Raw genomic sequence first — 20827 nt, forward strand, 5'->3', positions numbered from 1 at the left:
AAATTTTCAGCATCATCGGTTCACTAAAACTCGAGATTTGCTTCCACAAAGTTTTGATGATTATTGTTAGAGTGAGACGAAAGATAGGGAAAATAACACGATCTCCCGTGTCCCCTTAAGCGTGTAACTCAAAGAATCATTAGAATCATCATTGATGTAATAGTAGTAGTGTCGCCTTTCCATGTATATTTTCAAAACAAACAAACAAAATATATAACATTTGTGTTTAGCATATTTTTATGTAAACACATGGGAAATTTAGTAGATTGACGAGTATTGGAAATCAAAATCAACTCTTCAATCGTACATATCAAAAGAAAACATTACAGTTTAATGAAGGGCAACGGAATTTTTCTGTTTTTAATTGAATTTATCGCATATTTTTGTTATGCATCGGTACGGTTTATGTTTGCAAGGGATGACGGTGTTGCCAGGTGATTGGTGACAGATTTTTCTAGCAATTGTTATATGCTTGTTTTCGGAACATTTGCTGCATATTATAAAAACTTATCATTTTGCAAATAGTTTTCCTTCACAAGATCACTGATTTAATAAAATTTCAATGATTTTTGTGATCAATTCACATTAAATACTATGATTTTACAGATAGCAACTCTGACATCACTGCGCTCAACGATCGCGATGATTGTGCACACACGATAGACGCGTCCCGACGCATCCCGACGCATCGCACTGTGGAGCTTTTCAATTATTTTGGGTGGTCCAAATTGATAAACTCTTGGTATGATTTTATGCTTCGTAGAGATGGTTTTCGTAATTTGAGAGAATCGAAAAACAAACAACGTATGAGTTTCAAGTTTCTATGCTTTGCCCAACCTTTCCGTACTGAAAATTAATACAACAGGAAAAAAGTTGGATATTTTAGACTATAAACACAGGCATGTCTCAGTGTGCGGTGGCGGCGTCGATTCGCAGCTAGTGAAAACCACCGCACTAATAGTTTTGGGTGTTGCGGTTGATAAAACTTTATAAATATTTGATTCCCGTTTGAAATGTGTTCCTTTAAGGAAAGTGAATGAAAGATTTGTTTAGTGGAAGTGTAGTGAACGCAATATAAATTCCAAAATACAAATGCTTGCTGCAGAATTACAATGGAAAAGGTAAGCACCTTCTATTTACAAGTGTAGTTGGGTGAGGCAATGAAATGCGGCATAAAATCGGAGATTTTTTTCGAGAATACAAATCTCATGTATATTGTCGCTAAATTGATAATGCTGTATCTGAAAGTGTTGTTTATATATTGAAATACCACCTGAAGCATTTTTCTTCGCATAAATTATCCATTACATCAGGTGATAAGCAGTTATATTTCATCGATACTGCAAATACCAATACTATCATAACAATATAGCTGTGTTCAATGACTTTGATCGAACTTGCTCGGGGTTGGTTGTACTAGCTCGTATTTTTTGTCAACAAATAACTGTCAAAGCTACTTCGAGCAACTCCAAGCTGCTTTCTCAATGAACGCTCTTTTTCGCTTCGAAATAAAACAATTCCATTTTTTCATGAAAAACTGTCACTCTCCGCACTAATTTACCGGAATTCCACGTGAAAAAAAAATTCGCGCACTTAACAATCCGTATCGCTTCGGAATTTTGCTTTTTTTTTCAATGTTTACGTTTTTAAACGTCAAAAACACGAGCTACTGCGAGCTGGTTGAACTAGCTCGGACTCTAGCTTCCAACCTGTTTCGAGCGACTCGGAGTTGGTTGGACTCGGCTCAATGAACACAAACCCGAGCGACTCGAAGTAGGTTGGAGTGGCTCAATGAACACCAAAAGCTGACTCGCAAGTGGTTGCAACCAAGTTCGAGCAGCTCGTTGAACACAGCTTATGTTAATGATTTTGGAAAAAGCCATTTTGTGATGACGCACCAAAAGGCCTTAAGGCCTTAAGTTTACTAGTGGAGAGGAGGAAAGTGTGAAGGATAACTGGACTTCCAGGTAAACCAGAACCCAAATTACCCCGAACCAAGACCAACCGAGCAGTTCCTAATACTCGCCCTTTTGTACCATGTCCTTCATCCATAGGACCTCGCAGTTTTAATTCGCAATCGCCATCGCGGTTTTTATTCAAAATCGTTAGTGAAGAACCTACTCGCCAGTAGTGTGTTCCTAAAGCCCTTAACCGAGATCGACCTTCAAGTGCGCCACAAAAACCAGGTTTTACCAGTGATTCCACGGATCACTGAATCCTCGAGTCCGTCACCACACTCGAGGGGCGCACGGGACAGGCATGAGGTCCACGAGAGGCTGCAGCCGAAGTAGGAGAGTAGTGAAGGACCATTCATCCGCCCCCTGGCCAGGAGAGAAGGAGAAGTTTAAGCGGTCGACAGAGGAGTGGAGAAGGTGCTGCAGTGCGCGGGGCCCCGAAGAAGATACGAAAGTGTAAGGTAGGAGTATTTGTAAGAAAGTGGGAGGCGTCGTCCGGTGTTGAGGACGGACGCAAGGATAGAGAAGGGAAAGTCAGGAGAAGAAGAAGAAGTAGGACGTCAATAAAGTGGAAATATAAGTGTGCACGCGACCACGAAATAGAGGGGGTTTTGCTTGAGCAAATCTTTAAGTGTTTTCTTTCGCGGAGTGTCACGAGCGTAGCGCCGACCCTGAGGCTTGGAGACGGGGGTCTCATCTAGGCTGGGAGTAACACGGCCTGCAAGTAACAGGTTTTATTAGAGGTTACTTCAGGATATCCTTCAGAAACACATCACGGATTTATTTTTCAAAAAAAAAAAAAAAAAATCTTAGCATTTCGCTGGAGACAGGAATGAAGTATTCCTGAAAAAGAACTTTCAAGACTTTCTTAAGAAAATCTCATAGAATCGATGGAGGAATTGCTGTAGATATCTTAGAAGGAATCTCTGGAGCAATTGCTGACGATATCGGATAGATTTCTAGTTGAGCCCTTATATAAATCCTGAAAGAAAATTTTATAGGAAATCCTTAGAAATCCCTGGAGTCATTTCTGGAGAAGTTATTGATTGAATTTTATAAGATGTTCTGAACAAGAATTTTGGAGGATGTCCCAGGGAAATCTTTGGATGAATCACACGATAAAATCTTGGAGGAATTAGAATTTTTTTTGAAAAATTTCACAAATAATGTTTGGAGAATTTTATTATGATTTCCGTAATCTTTGGAGCAATTCCATACTTGTGTTACTACTTGGAAAAATTCAGGCTGATTTATTGAGGTATTCTAAGCAAAAGTATTGAAGAAATTCCCTAGGAATATTCGTAATATTCGTAGAGAAATTCCTTGGATGGCTAAATGTACACCTTTAGAAATAATTTGTGATGATATTTCTAGCGATGATCATGAAAAAACACATACAGTAATACGACTAGTAATACTAGTCGTAATGTCACGAGGAATCATAAAAAAGTCTTAGATCCTAGAGAAATATCTGCTCTGATGATATGAAGAATCAAACTCTAATTTCCTGGCTCCTATTATATTTCGTTTTGCTTTCTTGCTTTCTGTTTGGCTCTGTTCGGCCTATTATTATATCCTTTTAGATCTATTTTTCCAGGCAACAGGTCTTTAATATCCTATTTTAAGGCACTCATTCGCAACCAGTCATGTAAAAACGGAAAGCTCTTGTGGTAATGACTTCGGGCCCCTTAAATATTGTAACTTTCAATTTCCAGTTAGGGAATCCATAGGGTTAAAATGTTTCTTAGCTTCACTGTACACAAAATATTTGTCAACGTTTGTCCTACCCATGGTTTTGAACGTGGACGCGCCTCTGCTAGTAACACAAGGCTACGTATGTGATGAAGAAATAAATATATGCTGATATTACTGACTCTATTACAACCCTCATTCCCTTCCATAAGGAGTAACACAATGTGATTTTATAATCTAAGGATGATCGCGTGGAACTAGTACAGAGATCCCAATAGCTATTGGGGTTCTACCTCTATAGCTTTAGATAGAGTTAGTTGCAGCTCAGCCATTATTGGAACATGTAGGCAGGGAAAACCAATGTATCCCATTCTATTTTATAAACCTATTAGTAAAAATATGTGGAATAAATGCAGTTTACTGTGCAGTGTTTTGTGGAAATCAGTGTACGCCTTCTGTGTGCTAACTACCACCAAATTCGATGCTGGGGCTTGGACAAAGGAAGCTCCCCGTGGAGTGGTCTTTTACCGGAAATCCTTTAAGAGCCGAGTATCGGTGGAATCGGTCCCAAATCTAACATGTAAAGATTCCTCCTAATGAAGTCTATGTAGGAATTTTTGGAGAAATCTCCACAGAAATTCTTGTGAGATTCCCGTGCAGTAATACATGAAGGTTTTCTGATGTAATATTTGTATAACTTATGAGAGATACGTTTTTCTTGTTGTTATAAAATGTTAGAATTTGTCTCTCTAAACATAATAATTTCCTCCCATTCTGATTTGCAGTTCCTCTGTTCGACTTACCTTTGATGAGATTGACTATTTCGTCTGCTTCCCGTGAGAGGTCTCCCCCGGGCCGGAACGGGTTGTCCCAACCAGACTCGGTACTGAAAGGAACAAGACGAGAAAATGAAGAAATGAATCATTAGAATCGTAGCCAGACTGTGCATTTCCACCCAGTTCGTTACATAGTGTGAGGATGCAATCTCGAAGTAAATATCCGCCGGACACGATTGGGTACCATTGCTACAAGTCCCTTTCGGGGGAAAGCGGAAATTGGGTTTGCAAAAGCAGAAATTTAATTTGACTTCAGCGAAATGACGGACGAAGTAAATGAAAAGTAATCTAAAAAACGTGGAGTCGGTACGGAAATCGCGAGGATGCAATCGAGACTGTCACTTCTGAAATCGATAGACCGTTATGACGATGAGAGGAGGACTACTGATGGCAGTGAGAAGTACCTGTTCAGTCGCGCCAGGATGGTCGTGTTATGCACATTCTGAAACTGCTGATGATGGGCCGCATACTGTGCCTGGTAGGACGCATTCGGATAACCTCCGGCGGAAGCTGCGGCATGGGCCTGGGCGGCACACTGCTTCATGTACTCTTCCCGGGGCACTTCCACCACGTAGTACAGGGCGCCGCCATGGGACTGGGAGGGCGTCGTCGCCGTCGAGTTCACCATGGCTCAATTCGTTAATCACTCTTTCTCTGTCACTGTCAGTTCGAAGATTCGATTATTCTATCGGTTTCGCTTCGTTTCGTGTGTCAATTTCACGCTATCTTCAACTCGTCGCACTAAGCTCTTCCAAATCACATCAAGTCCGTTCGGTAAAAGTCACCATCATTGCTGGTTTCAGTTAAATTCCCTTCGCACTCTTGACGATCCTTAGAATGGGAAACTTTGTTGGACTGACTGTTCGTACCCTTAAGTTCTGTTCATAAAATTGAATCCCTACGATTTAAGCAAATAAATGGGTTATCAACCCATTCACATCAGCTGGAAGGTTTGATCTCATCAGCAGTAAGAAAAGGAAACGACATCAGCAGTGGACATAGCACTATGGATCAGAAAGAAAAATTTCACGACAAAAAATATTTGGTTGGAAGCAAAAAAGTGTAAGTTTTTAATAAACAGTTGTCAAAACAAGCTGAACCTAACTTATGACTCTTTGGTCACGTTTTTCTTGCATTTTTAACAATTCTGAGAATCTTTATACAGTAATTTTGAAATGTGTGTTTTTTGACTTAGTTTTTACCACAATTTGCTTGTTTTTTTTTTTCTAAAATTTATAATACCAACAATTATCCTCAACTAAATAAAAAATGCATCTCAATCACTCCAAACACAACTTTTTCATGTGTATTTGAGTTTTTATTTCTCTTAGGTTGATATTATTCATTAAGTGTTTGGAATTCTGTCAAGAAAATCTGATTTCTGACCCCTAGTGAATAGTGTGTTGTGTGGTGGCCGCAAGAGCCCAACCCTTAACTTTGACGACCAAGACGACGACCACGATAGCACACTGCAAAAGCAGTATGAAAGTCGAGAGACTTTTATCGACAAATCTTCACGCTGGCTGGTGCTTTACAAAGTCAACTATCTTGGAAAAGGGCTCGTAAAAACCGAAATTAACAAGAAAAGGAACCCCATGCTGGAGCGCAACTTCCAAGGAGGGGACGTGTTTCGTGTCAATCTCGGTCGATGCGATGGTTGAAACTAGATAGATATGCATCATCAAAAGTAGTGTAGTTGGTAGGTTGCTGATTGTGCTATTGAAGAAAGGCATGAATAGTTGAGTTGATATTACTTTTATGAAGCTTAAGAAAGAAAAGTCACCTCCACTGTTTCGTCTAGAGAGAATGTTGAACCGAAACGGGAGCGAGTTTGATTGGAAACGATGAATAGCAGTGCTTGAGGCACATAATTTATTAATTGTGAATCAGTTGTTCAATGCAAAAGAAGAGCGAGAATTGTTTAAAATAAATATCCAACTTGTGAAACGTATTACAACCGAATTTTCGCAGATTTTGTTACTACGTTAGCAAGTTTAACTCATTATGTTATTTTCAATAACAAAATCCGATATTTGTAACACATGTGATACTATTTTGGACGGGTTGCTGGGAAGAAGTAACTACTACCTGAGGATCATAAATTGTCTATTGGGTGGTATCGATCCCAGTTTATATTTCGGCCAACCTAGTTTGTCATATGTTGACTGTCGGTTATCGTTCACAATCATTTGTTGCTAACTATATCGGTAAACTTGTTTATTTGCAGTGTTATTCAGATTTGGCGCTGTTCAGTTAATTAGAACTTCTATTAGTGCTGTATCAAAACGCTTGATCACATTTCCTTCTTTATTTACCACATCTATTTGACAAAGTGATTGAGTCTACTCATAGGTATCGATTCAATAGAATAAACGGTTAGGGTAAAAGCACCAGTTTTGGCTATAGCACCAGTAGCTGCTGAATCCCGTGTCAGCCGCCGAGTTCTGAAAAGCGGTCACGTAATGACTATCATAACGGTTCTAACAGTAGTGATGGAAATCCTCGTAAAAAGAAAAATTTGTGTCCTGTTCTTGAACCAAAACACGGATTAAACCGCCCAATCTCGGGAAAATTTTCGGTTCAAAATCGTTTACAAATAAATACAAATGCACGCTCTGGACGAATTGAAACGATACAGAGCGGAAGCAATCCATCTTTTAGTGCCGTTGTACAATACGTTAGGGTAGGAATCGTTCCGAAGGACTACCCCGACGTAGAACTTTCTTCCCAGCAATTGCTAGCAACACGAAAAGCTATTTTGGCAAAGGTTGTACAGCAACGCAAAGAAATGGTGAAACCTAAATTTGGTCAATGTTCATTCAAAACCGGGCATTTAATTCTAGTCTGCAAAAACCAGGAAACAGCTGACTGGTTAAAAAGCATAGCTTCCACACTATCTATTGCTGGAGAAGTAGAACTTGTTGCTTTAGACGAGAATAAAATTCCTCGTCCTGAAATAATTATCGGGTTTTTCCCAGTGAGTGCTGAAGACAGCACTGATGAGATTCTAGCGCTCCTGGAAAGCCAAAATGACGGTTTAAATACTGACGAATGGAGAATAAAGGAGAGAAAAATTATCAATCAACTGCATGTTGAATTAATTTTTACAGTAGATGGAGCGTCAATGGACACGATCAAGAAGTGTGAATTCCTTCTTGATTATAAGTTCGGAACAGCTCCACTTCGTCGTAAACTTCCTCCAAAACACAAAACGCCTGATAACTCGGACGAAAGAGTTGACAAATCTGGTGATAATTTGAAACCAGCAAAGCAGAACATTACTCTGTCTGGGGTAGGAGAAAATAAGCAGACGAAGATCCCTACAGAACACTTAAAGGATACTGGAGACACTGCACGAGGAAATAAATCGAATCCAAATCTAAACCGACCTGGTACTAGTGGGATTGGGAGTACAGGTAATCTGGGCTACCCAAAAATCTCTAAAGAACCTCGCGGCGTTGATGTAGGATTGGAAAACACTTCCCAAGAGTCTTCAGGACCTAAAGCTCTATTAGAATCGAAACGATATGCTAAAAATTCCATCCATCATGGTCAAACAAAAAGAGTTTTAGACAACAAAGACCCTGTACATAAAAACAAATATATTTCTAAATACATAAAAAGTTTGGGTAATCACGAAACCAACATAGGGGGGGCTAAAATCACCCCAAGAAAGTGAAACTTCTATGAATAATGCAAGTGAAAAGTAATGAATGCAATAATTTGAATAAACATATTTTGATGGATAACATTACGCGAACCAATAATACCAGTATCAAAAATACCAACATTGATACTAACACAACTAACTATAATCAAGCAAATAAGCAGATTAAATTTGTTCAAATAAACTTACACCATGCGAAAGGCGCATCTGCTGTACTACACAAAACGTTCACTCATAGCAAACTGGACATTGCACTGATTCAGGAGCCGTGGACGTATAATAATAGAGTATTAGGCATAGCAGAATCTTCTTGCAAACTTATTTATGATGAAAATCAAACTGCCCCCCGAACTGCTATTCTAGTTAATAGTAGGATTAATTTTTTGCCGGTAACAGAGTTTATCAAAAGAGATATTGTTGCAATTTCAATGGAAGTTCCTACTTCTCGTGGAGTAGCGGAAATGTATGTATCCTGGAGATGCAGAAGACATTCCTCCCCAAGACGTTTCAAATTTTGTTTCTTTTTGCAAGCGTCAAAACAAGCCCTTCATAATAGGATGTGATGCGAATGCTCATCACACATCACCGATATAAATGATAGGGGGGAAAACCTCCTAGAATACATAATCAACAATAACATTGACATTTGTAATAAAGGACCTTTGTTAATTCCATTAGGAAAGAAGTTTTGGATTTGACACTTTGTAGTGCAAACATCTCAGAAAATTTAAAAAACTGGCATGTATCAAACGAAATTTCCCTGTCTGACCACAGACAAATATTGTTTGAGTATCAAGCAAATAATGTTAAAACTGAAGCTTATCGCAACCCTCGTAAAACAAATTGGGATTTATATTATTCAAAACTTTTGACTGAGTGTTACAATCAGTCCAAGAGGCATTCCATGCGAGTTGCCCAATCACTGTACGTTCCACAAACAGAGATGTTTCGTGGTGGAATAAACGCCTAGAAATTCTTAGAAAAAATACTAGAAAACTATTCAATAGAGCAAAGAGGACCAGGGAATGGGACCAATATAAAATTGCTCTGACTGAATATAATAAAGAAATAAGAAGATCTAAAAGACTGGACTGGAGACATCCATGTGAAAGCATTGAAAACACTACTACTACGAAAGATTACAAAAAGTCCTATCGAAAGATCATACAAATGGTTTAGGTACTGTAAAGAAAGAAAACAACTGCCTAACATCGAACGCAAAAGAAACGTTGGAAGTTATGATGCAGCCACATTTTTCTGATTCTGTACTGATTAGGGACTTTAATGACACTTTCATCGAATGTTAAAAATCTGGGAGTCATTTTAGATCGTAAATTAAACTGGTGTCTACATCTAAGTAACATACTCGATAAGGCAGCAAATGCACTATGGATAAGTAAAAAAACTTTTGGAAATAAAAGGGGACTGCGGCCAGCTATAATTCACTGGATATACATGGCTATTGTGAGACCCAGAATTACGTATGCTTCATTAGTATGGTGGCCGGAGACTTTGGAAAAGTGTGCAATAAAAAAATTAGAAAAAATACAAAGGCTGGCTACTATATCCATAACAGGCGCAATGCGCAGCACACCTACAAAAGCATTAGATGCAATGCTTAATCTACTCCCTCTGTATCAATTCGTTCAACTAGAAGCTGGAAAAGACGTAGGTACAATGTAGTAGAGCCGGATCGCTCTGTCTGGGATGTGGGAGGCAATGAGTTACAGAACAGGTGGCGCAGTTCCGTATAATAGTGTGTGTGACAACTGTATAAAGTTGAAAATGACACCTAACACCAATACATCGCTGATCTTGCCTACGTCACTATTTGTGTTTACAATTTAAAATCCCGCGAAAGCAAAAAGTGCGCGAGTTCAGAAGTTTTTCCACTTTATTTCGTACAGTTTTAACAATTTCTGGTAAATTTTGATAGAATGCCGCAGTGTGCAGTCAATGTGTGCAAGATAACGACACAGGAAGCGAAGAACAGTGATATTTGCATAAGTTTTCACACTTTCCCCAAAGAACCTAGCAAACGATCGAAATGGGTGAAATGTTGTGGGCTCATCAAAGATCCGGGTACATCGCTTTATGTATGCTCCCAGCATTTCACATCTGACGATTTTGTGTTCAATGCTTCGATCCGAAAATCGTTGACAGGTGCAGATCGAAATAGTCTGGTCCGAGGCGGTAAGATTTCTTTGTCCAGTACCAAGAGACGTAATGCCAATTGGGTCCTAAAATTTTTAATGAAATCTTATTTTTATTCAATAACACGAAAAAGCATCTTACTGCAACTACTTTAGCAATTTTTCCCGCTCAAATAATGGCTATATCATGTTTAAACTTTAATTTAAAAATTGGGTCCATAAATGAACCTTGACACTTAAGATCATGTTTGACGTTCGCTTAGTCGACAAAAACACCACAGGGGTTTTAGTTTTAACACATGTAAGGTCAAAGTACCCTTTAAAGAGTAAAAAAGTACCCACTTTGAGAGAAACTAGTTTAACTCATAAAAAGAGTAAAGGCCCTGTACTCATTAAAGAGTAAACGGCTTGTACGTCAGATCAACGAGTGAATTTTACCCACTATCCGAAAAACATATTTTGAGGAACAGAGTAAAATTTACTCTTTTTTATATATGAGAATTTACTTTGATTTGTATGCTATTTTCTTAAAAAACAATGGAATCCTATTAATATAAAAACATCAATTTATTTCAATTAATATTAATAATCAACAACAATTATTTGGTATCTAATGCAGGAGAATCATTTGTCATCAGCCATGTAGAGTTGCTGGCCTGGAAAACGGGGCTGCTTCTCCTGGAGGTTTTGTGCTGGGATATACTCGGCATTATAATCATCCTGTAAAATTTGATTTTTCTCCTAGTTAGTGCACACGGCAGGAATAGGAATTCATTTAGTTCACCTACCTTAACCTTGACCTTTCTGAACACATATTTCTTTGTTTTGGGAACGAACTACTATGCGTATCACAAACTGCTGCATAATATAATGGGAAGTTCCACAATTATTAAATCGCAAGGAAATTTTCACCCATTATAGAGTAAAAGAACCGAACATAAAAAAGGGCAAAAAATACCCATTATCTGAAAAAATGAAATACCCCTCATTTTGACGTTTCCATATATCAGAAAATAATGGGTACTTTTTCCACATTAAAGAGTAATGCTGAGTTTACAGTGCAGGGGTTGTTCCTATCTGACATTTCGGAAGAGACACGGAAAACAAAATACACCCAAAATTTGAGTTTAAGCCAAGGGGTGTGACAAAATCTAAAAAAAATGTTTTTTGGGCTCAAACCAACGGAAAACATTAGAAAATTGAGTAAACATGTGTTATTGACCTAATCTTAAGCGTTTGGCATTAAAATTGGGACAGGGCTTTAGGACCCTATTACAGCTTTTCCCACCATTCGTACTCCGGAATCGTCATGCGTTGATTGTAGAGGTCGTTCCCAACGTTATCAACGAAACGAGCGGAAGGAACTTGTGGCTAACCTTTTGCAAAATCACTGTTCACTGGAGGCGGAGAAATCGAAAAACGTTAATAGTTGAAAATGGATCTTCTTGCGATGTTTCACCGTTCCAAAAGGAACAGAACATACGTGATTCCGACTCAAACATGGATGTTTTGTTAGAGGTGATAGAGCTGGCCAATCTGTCTACTGCTACGAAGTTCAGATGTTGATAGCCTGAACGATTCCGGTTGGTCAGAGTTCATCAGTCATGATGGGCTCAATTCTACTCATGTCATGTTAGAGGAAGCGGTAAGATTGGTAATGCTGAACACACTACGAACGCTGATTAAACGCAAGCAAGATATATAATCCAGCCAATGACAACCAAGTATGTACCTTATTGTTTCTGAGCATTGTTTCACCACAGTGTTGTTTAATAACGTGTTAATCTATTCATCTGCTCAGAAACAACAAGCTACACACTTGGTTACTAATAGTTTTTACGGCGTCATCAAAAAGTATACATTAGTTATTTATACAGATGGAATACCCTATTTCGTGTTAGGCAAACCTCAATTAAATATATGATTATTTTGAATGTTTTTATGTCTATTGTGTTGAAATAGTCCAACGATAAATACAATAATCAAAAATCATCTAGTTCGAATTAAATTTCATGGTATGCACCACAATTTTTTATGTTACATTCAATTTGTTTAAAATATCCCATATCTACTCGTGCTTGCAACCAAATAGTGACGTCACCACTATTTTGGTTACCAATACATATGCAAATCATGGTCTTCTTCACATGTACTGTAGCTCATTGTGTGGGAGGACCACAAATTCGCTCAGGTTCAATAGTCTTCTATACTGACGGTTCCAAACAAAACGATCAAGTGGGAGCTGGTGTTACAGGTCCCGGTGTATGTCTATCAGTCTCAATGGGTAGATGGCCAACCGTCTTCCAGGCTGAAGTACAAGCTATACTAGAATGTACTTCTATTTGCTTAAAAAGAAAATACAAGCATTCCAACACATGCATTTTTTCTGATAGTCAAGCAGCGCTCGCTGCTTTGAAATCATGCACATGTACTTCAAAGTTTTATATTCTGCAAATAATAATAATATGAATAAAATAATATGTTTATCAGTCCACAGTCCGGGCATTCTCCTCTTCTGCGCTTACGTCAGCCCGTATTTATAGTTCAGAAATACGTACAATTTATGAATCAGCTGACTTCAAAAAACAAAATTATCATCAAACTTGTCACAAAACATCACAGAATTATTTTTACTGATAAGAAACTATGTGTAAAAATAATTCTGTGATGTTTTGTGCCAATTTTCATAATAATTTTGTCTTTTGAAATCAGCTGATTCATAAATTGTGGGTGATTCAACTGCGTGGGGTCACTGTACGATCAAATAAAAGGTACCAGAGTCATAAGGAATATCATTTGAGATAGGTAGACATGACACAAAGTTGGTTTGGGAATGTACTCTCTTACTTTAACCCGTATCCGACCGGGTTAAGAAAAAAAATTCAAAAAATTCTCGTGAAGCTATTTTCTATCCGATTTGCAAACTTCTTTCACTATATGAAATCCAAACTCTTCTATTTTCCTATGCTGGGGAAAGTGGTCCAAAATTTTGCCTGTGGCCGGAGTTATTCCGGTGTCCTCCTGGGTCAAGTCGGGTAAAAAAATGATCAACTTCCTTTTCTGAACAGTTTTATAGTACTAAACTGTCATTTAACTACTCAAGTTTTGTAGGAATAGTCAATCGAGCAACATGAAAGATATTAAAGTGATTTAAGGAGTCACTTTCATGGAAGTTTCATTGAAAACCTGAAATATGCCTTCCGGAAGATCCGGAACATCCGTAAAAGTGGTCAAATCATTAGAAATGACTAGGAAAGCCGCGGTTTTTTTTTTCAATCTCACTTGTTTTCAACAAACATGGATATAAACAATGCTTTGAGTGCATAAAACCCTATATGGCCATTGGGGAGCTCACCGTAAGATCTGGAACATCTGTAAAAGTGGTAAAATCGTTGAAAATGAATTGGAAAGCCGCGGTTTTTTTCAATCTCATTTGATTTCAACATACATGGACATAAACGATGCTAGTTTTCAACATACATGGACATAAACAATGCTTTGAGTGCATAAGACCCTGTACGGCCATTGGGTGCTCACCAGAAGATCCGGAACATCCGTAAAAGTGGTAAAATCGTTAAAAATGACTTGGAAAGCAGTGATTTTTTTCAATCTCACTAGTTTTTAACATACATGAACCTAACCAATGCTTTGAGTGCATAAGACCCTGTATGACCATTGGGGAGCTCACCGGAAGATCCAGAACATCCGTAAAAGTGTTCAAATCGTTAGAAATTACTTGGAAAGCCGCGGTTTTTTTATATGTCGCTAGTTTTCAACATACATGGAAACCCCCAAAGTAGTCAAAGCTGATCATAAAGCGTTCGATTTATTAGTTTCGTCCTTGAATGTAGAAAACTAGTATAATAAAAAATAACAAAGAGAATTTCCGAGACATCTTCTATAATAAGGCCAGTTTTACGGATGTTCCGGATCGTTCGGGGGACCAATCAGAAGCCAACTAGAGTCACATGGTGGCCTAAATACTGATACTGTTTATGGTCCGTGAAAACAATGAATTTTCAAAAAAATGTGGTTTTGTAGGGTAAGTTATGCGAATTGTCCGCTTTTCCAATAGAAATAATAAACCATAGAAGAATAATGTCGCTGGTGTTCGCTTTGTTCTTGCTCAGAAACATGTTGGGTACATAAGTATCAAACTGCATACATTTTCGCGTTGACATTTTTAGCCCCGCCTATCTCCGCCAGCAAAAGATGTTCCTACTGCGACGCTAGCGACATTCTTCTTCTATGGTTTATTACTTCTATTACTTTTCCGGATATTTCGGATCTTCCGATGAGCCCCCCAATGGTCATACCGGGTTTTTACACTCTTATGCACTCAAAGCATTGGTTATGTCCATGTATGTTAAAAACTAATGAGATTAAAAAAACCGCGGCTTTCCAAGTCATTTTTAACGATTTGAACACTTTTACGGATGTTCCGGATCTTCCGGTGAGCCCCCCAATGGCCATAAAGGGTCTAATGCACTCAAAGCATCGTTCATGTTCATATTGAAAATATTGATATTGGAAAAAAAAGCGGCTTCCCAACCCGAGCAGAAGAAAATAACTACTGAATACCAAATTGAGGTATTCCATACCAGATAATTTCCAATACTACATACCTGAATGAGGTATGGATTAGCCCTGCATAAGAGGTAAAATACCTCAAATAATATCTCAAGCATATTCTACGAACACCAAACTGATAACTAGATCAGGTATTGTAATACCTCAATAATACTTGATGGGTTTTCATAAACAAATGAAATTTTTTAATTGTAGTTCAATACCTCCAGCAGACCTCAATAGCTGTTCAATACCTCAATGAAGTATTTTTAATTGTTTTAAAGATATTTTTCAATACCATTATAATACCAAATTGAGGTATTGACAACTGAACAATACCTAATTTTGGTATGATACCACAAAATGGTATGCATAAGTTATTGGAGAGTTATTTGTTCCTCCTCGGGAAGTCATTTCTAACGATTCAAACGACCACTTTTTCGGATGTTCCGGATCTTCCGGTGAGCCCCCAATGGCCATACAGTGTCTTATGCACTCAAAGCATCGCTTATGTCCATGTTTGTTGAAAACTAGTGAGATTGAAAAAAAAAACGCGGCTTCCCAAGTCATTTCTAACGATTTGACCACTTTTACGGATGTTCCGGATCTTCCGGTGAGCCCCCCAACGGCCGTACAGGGTCTTATGCACTCAAAGCATCGTTTATGTCCATGAATGTTGAAAACTAGTGAGATTGAAAAAAAACCGCGGCTTCCCAAGTCATTTTTAACGATTTGACCACTTTTACGGATGTTCCGGATTTTCCGGAAGGCATATTTCAGTTTTCCAATGAAACTACCATGAAAGTGACTCCTTAAATCACTTGAATATCTTTCATGTTGCCCGATTGACTATTCCTACAAAACTTGAGTAGTTAAAAGCAGATGAGCAAGAGTTGGATCATCCCAACCTTTACAAGGGCCAGAGCCTTTCTGTGGAGTCTCACCATGCTCCATTAAAATGGAGCTCAGGAACTGGGAAAAAGCCATGGTAAATACCAACTGGAATAAAACTGTTGAAGCCCGCCAATATAAAAAGTTTATAACACCCAATAAATCAAATACACAAAAACTTCTCACCCTGTCAAAAAAAGACCTGTGTGCATACACAGGACTAATTACAGGACATTGTTTAGTTAAATATCATTTACGACTAATCAAGAGAATTGAAGATGATATTTGTCGCTATTGTAGTGAGGAAACAGAAACCTCTGAACACCTTCTGTGTAACTGCGTTGCACTTTTTGCTGTGAGATTAAAATATCTTGATCAAGGGTTTCTACAGCCCTCTGATATATGGTCCTTAGCTCCATTCAAAGTAGTTCGGTTTATACGACATATTATTCCCCATTTTGAAAATACCGAAATCAGGAGTTGAGGATAACTAATCATAGTAATCTATCACCTTGAATACGGTTATACATTAAAATGGGTAGTGTATCACAATAGATCAAACAAATGGTCGCAGTGATTATACACCCAACACAGGAAAAACAAAGCTGCTGATGTGAATTGAAGATCATTCCACGGAGTACATCAGCATAAATCATTTCGCGTTTCAAATGGTAGAGTTTAGGTACTTTGATTGAATCGCCAAAATAATTTCAATTTGCGCAATACTAGTTATTGACCAATATTGGCCATTGTTTCTGTCCAGCTCCGATATATTTTTTTTTTCAAAAAGTATGAACAAAAGCTTTTATTTGACGAAAATTTTGTGGGATATGTCCATGGACTCACATGTGATTTCCAAAGGTATTTCTTCTTAGGCTGGCCAGAATTGACCCTTCTACCCTATTGCTATTTTAATCAGTAGAGGAAATTTGCAACCATTCCATATCACAATAGTTTATCGAGTCTGTTCATATATTATAAAATGGGACGCGTAGTTCCCTTTCTAACTATTATGAAGCCGGTGCAGACTTCTGCCCGCGTCTGTGTCATCGCATGTGTGCCCTGCCCTCGCATTTGGGGCGATTATTGGGACGGCTGTAGATAGAGTTCAGAACAATTTCCGCTCCGTTCGTGCAGATCGCTATTTCGCGATTGCATAACCAACCTTTGCGTCGTCAGTCACGTCGTGTACAATATACTATAGGCACAGGCAAACAGACATACCACTGACGGATTTTCCATCAAACACTCATTTAACGATCATTTTGAATTCGCTGTGTTTCAAACGTTGCAATCAGAGTCGCGCCTATCGTTTTTCTTCGTATTTTACGTTTTACACTACACTACCGTTATCTGCAAGTGTTGTTGCACGAAACAGTACTTCGGCCAACATGCTTACTAGATGATGATCGTGGATACTGGGCGATGGTTTTTAAAGGAATTTGTTTTACATATTACGTCTGTTTGTCTGTGATACAGATATTGCTGTTCATACCGCATCACTGACCGACCGGATCGGCCAACGTCTCTCTGTGTGCAACGGTAGATTGTTGACATGTTCTATAACGGGGTGATGATCTAAACAAAACTTTTATATACAATAATAATAATAATCGGCGAAGCGGCTCGAGAGACACGAACCCACCTCGAAACGTCTTTCGTCCGGATGCTTAAAATAATGACTTTTCTCGCTGAAAATTAGCAGGATTAATTATTGTCGGAATTTGCCAAGTTAAGTACCTGCAGTCAGGACTTTTTCCGAGAAACACTATTCGGTTTTGCGCAGAATTTGCGGTCGCCTTTGCCTCTTAGATGACTGGATGTCTGTGTCTGTTCAGTTCTAAAGTCCCTTGATTAGCGACTACTTGCTAATCAGGCGAACCAATACGGCGACTATCGATGGTGTGCTGTATTGGACTTCCATCAGCTAATTCGTGTTGTCCCGTTGTTGGTGTTCATCGCCGGCACGACACAATGTATTGTTCTACATTTCCGTTCCGTCACGTGGAATGCGGAAACATTCGGGGAGCATCCAAAGGGAAAATGGAACTTCAAAGCGATTCGATTCTATTCCATTCTACGATCAATTCGCAAGTTTGTGCAGGTCTGTTGGAGCACGTTGAAGCGATGGGGGGAAATGGTCCAACCCAGTTAATCCACTTAACGGCTTGTGACCTTGAACTTCCCCTGGCTTTATCGCTGCCACCTGTTTCCATTCCCATCATTGGAGCATTGCGTTTCACAGAGCATTTACTTTACTGTACTTGCTCTATGTACTCGTATGACGACGCAAATAAACGTCCACAGACTTGGGGGAGGACGATCCATTTTCAAGCGGAACTCACCCAATAGGAGGGTTGCGGGCGTAATACGCACCAATACCAGGGCGAATGCGGAATTAGTGCAGCATCGTGATATTCAAGCATTGCAGATTTAGGATACAGATGCATCAGGGTTAGATGATAATTCAATTATCTTTTGGGGGTCTCTTCTTAGAGACTTGGTCTCTATTTTAAGTAAGTCTCTATTCTTAATTAGAAGGTCTCTAAAGTCTCTTCTTCAAACCAAATCTCCTTGCAGTGAACTCTGATTCTAATTACCTAATCATGAATTTCTACAGGGATTACACTGAAAATACTTTAGAATGCTTTTCCAGGATTTCCTTCAGATATTTTTCCACCAATTCCAGTTTTCCACCGATTTTGTCAGAAATCGCTCTAGTAGTGTTCCGTTCCCTATAGGATTCGTTCAAAAAATGCTTAAGAGTTTATTGTAGGGTTTTCAAAAAAATTCGTTTAAGGCTTTACCTGGAATTCCTACTAGAATTCCACTAGGAGTTGCTGCATATTTTTTCAGTTATTTCTTCAATTGGTCGGTGTTCAGACAGACTGAACCAAGTGCTTTTTAATGGTTTCAGAAAAACGTACCCCAGGCATTCGAAATGTAGAAATATTGGCATCATTCGCTGCAATAATGTAACTTATCTATTTGATGGTACATCTGTATCAAAACAGCATCGGGAAAATCAAAATTGATAGAGTTCTTAACGTATATTTTGAACGATAAAATATCATCTAGTCCGGTCTGTCTGAACAACGACCAATTGTTTTCATTTGAATTCACATACGAATTATCTCAAGAATTGCTCCAGGGATTCTTACAGAGATTATACCTGGAAATCTATTTAGAACTCTCCCAAGAACTCCCCAATAAATTCAACTAGTGATCATTAAGTTTAAGTGATTATTAAAATCCTCCAAATTGTAGGCCGTGCGGTTAGTGTCGTTGAGCAGGTAACCGCATCGTGTCATTGGGTGTGACTTCGATTCCCACTTCGCCAGAGGATTTTTTTAGAGCATGCTTTTTGTGTGTTTTTAATTCTCCAATATTTCACCAACGATTACTCCTACAGTTATTCCAAACAATTCTCGTGTAATTTTCCAAGCAACATTTTAGTGGATTTTTCCAAATTTTATTTGAGGTTTCACACCAGAAAATACTACAGCAATTATTCCTACCATTTCTATAGGCATTTCTTCAGGGATCTGTTCAAAATTTACAAGAAATACAGTATTGGACAAAACATTTGCAACTTTTTCGATTTTCCATACAAAATGACCAACTTTGGTAAGCTATATCTCAGTTATTTATAGACCGATTTGAATGAAATTTTGGCAGAACATCAGACATAACTTGAATTTTAACATATATTTTTGAGTAATTTTTCCAATCACAAGTTCAAAAGCAGTAACGGTTTGACTAAAGTCAATTTTTTGACGATTTTTTATAAATGTCATAACTAAACATATTGAAGGAATAGCTTCATGGTATCTTCAGCAAAGATTTTAACAAGGTGAACAAGTTTGCTGAAGACAGTTTTTGTGTAGGGCTATCAGATTTTGAGATAAATAGTTTTGAATTTTTCGTCGAAAATTACACTTTAGATAAACCGTTATAATTTATAAACCCGTGATTGGAAAAATCACTCAAAAATATATGTAAAAATTCATGTTATATCTGATGTTCTGTAAAAATTTCATTCGAATCGGACGATAAATAACTGAGATCTAGCTTACCAAAGTTGGTCATTTTGTACGGAAAATCGAAAAAGTTGCAAATGTTTTGTCCAATACTGTACGTCCAAAAAATCCTACATAATTTTGATTAGAGATTCAATTGATTATTTCATTTGGATTCTCTCGATGCATCAACAATTTCCAGATTTTTTCAGTACTTTCTTTAATAATTTTTGAAATGCCCTTGACGATACCGTGGAGACATCCCTGGGTGATTTCTTAAAGAATTTCTGCTGGACTTTTTTAAAGATATCGTCTAAGGAGTTCTTGGTTCAAATTTCGGACAAAATTGGTTAAAGAATATTTGAAATAGTTTCTGAAGAAAATTATGATCAAGTAATTAGAGTAATTTCTAGGCATATCCTTAAAAATCAAGCAGAGTTCTTTGAGGGATATGGAACTAAATGGATGAAGAATGCTCTAAAAAGGCCGCAGAAAAAGAAAAATATATTCTTTGGGAAAATATCTGATTTGGTTCTAAATAAAATTTTAGCAAACAAACTTGAAAAAAAGTAAAAAGTAATACAGTAATAAGAGCAGTAGTAATTGTAATCAGAGTTGGGAAAATTCATGATGTCGATACCATTCATCGATAATTTATGATACACCCCAATGTCTTTTTACGACCGATATAAGGGGGTCGTAAAAACTTTCCGAAATGGCCGTTCAAGTTTTCATATTTTGGTAATAGATGGTAACACTGCTCGATTGTTATCAAAAGAGCCAATTTTATGGGGATGTGATATGCAAATACCAAAAAAATTTAAGGATAATGATACAGAATGTTCACCGAAGTTGAAGGAAGTGTTGCGTGCCATACAGTCGGCCGAATCACAAATGTTCACGTGGCTGGCAACACTGTTTAAGAAGAATAAAGAAAAGATCGAAACTTGAGCGAAACAGAAAAATAGAATGCTTAGCAATATAGCAATACTCTTCAACTGTAATCCAGTTTTTCATTAAGGGTTCAAAATTTTGTCGTAGCTGG

At 38.0% G+C, this 20827-nt stretch overlaps 1 protein-coding gene and 1 long non-coding RNA gene across 9 annotated transcripts in view; one reads left to right on the plus strand and one right to left on the minus strand.

Moving 5' to 3' along the window:
- Positions 1-20827, minus strand: part of LOC5578392 — a 100075-nt gene that overhangs the window by 23511 nt on the left and 55737 nt on the right. For 3 of the 8 annotated variants that reach the window (XM_021838357.1, XM_021838347.1, XM_021838367.1), the window contains exons 2-3: positions 4888-5381; positions 4451-4533 (exon numbers count right to left, since the gene is read on the minus strand). In XM_021838357.1, the coding sequence (XP_021694049.1) occupies positions 4451-4533; positions 4888-5111 (307 nt within the window). In that variant the 5' untranslated portion in view covers positions 5112-5381. Of the gene's footprint in view, positions 1-4450; positions 4534-4887; positions 5392-20827 lie in introns of those variants that run through there. The other 5 variants (XM_021838375.1, XM_021838369.1, XM_021838338.1 and 2 more) reach the window with 3 other exon arrangements.
- On the plus strand, positions 9805-12097 carry LOC110674223. Its single transcript, XR_002498745.1, has 2 exons — positions 9805-10313; positions 11582-12097. It is a non-coding gene; the product is annotated as an uncharacterized LOC110674223 (long non-coding RNA).

This window comes from Aedes aegypti, chromosome 1 (assembly GCF_002204515.2).
Source record: "Aedes aegypti strain LVP_AGWG chromosome 1, AaegL5.0 Primary Assembly, whole genome shotgun sequence".
In the NCBI taxonomy this organism is placed as follows: domain Eukaryota; kingdom Metazoa; phylum Arthropoda; class Insecta; order Diptera; family Culicidae; genus Aedes; species Aedes aegypti.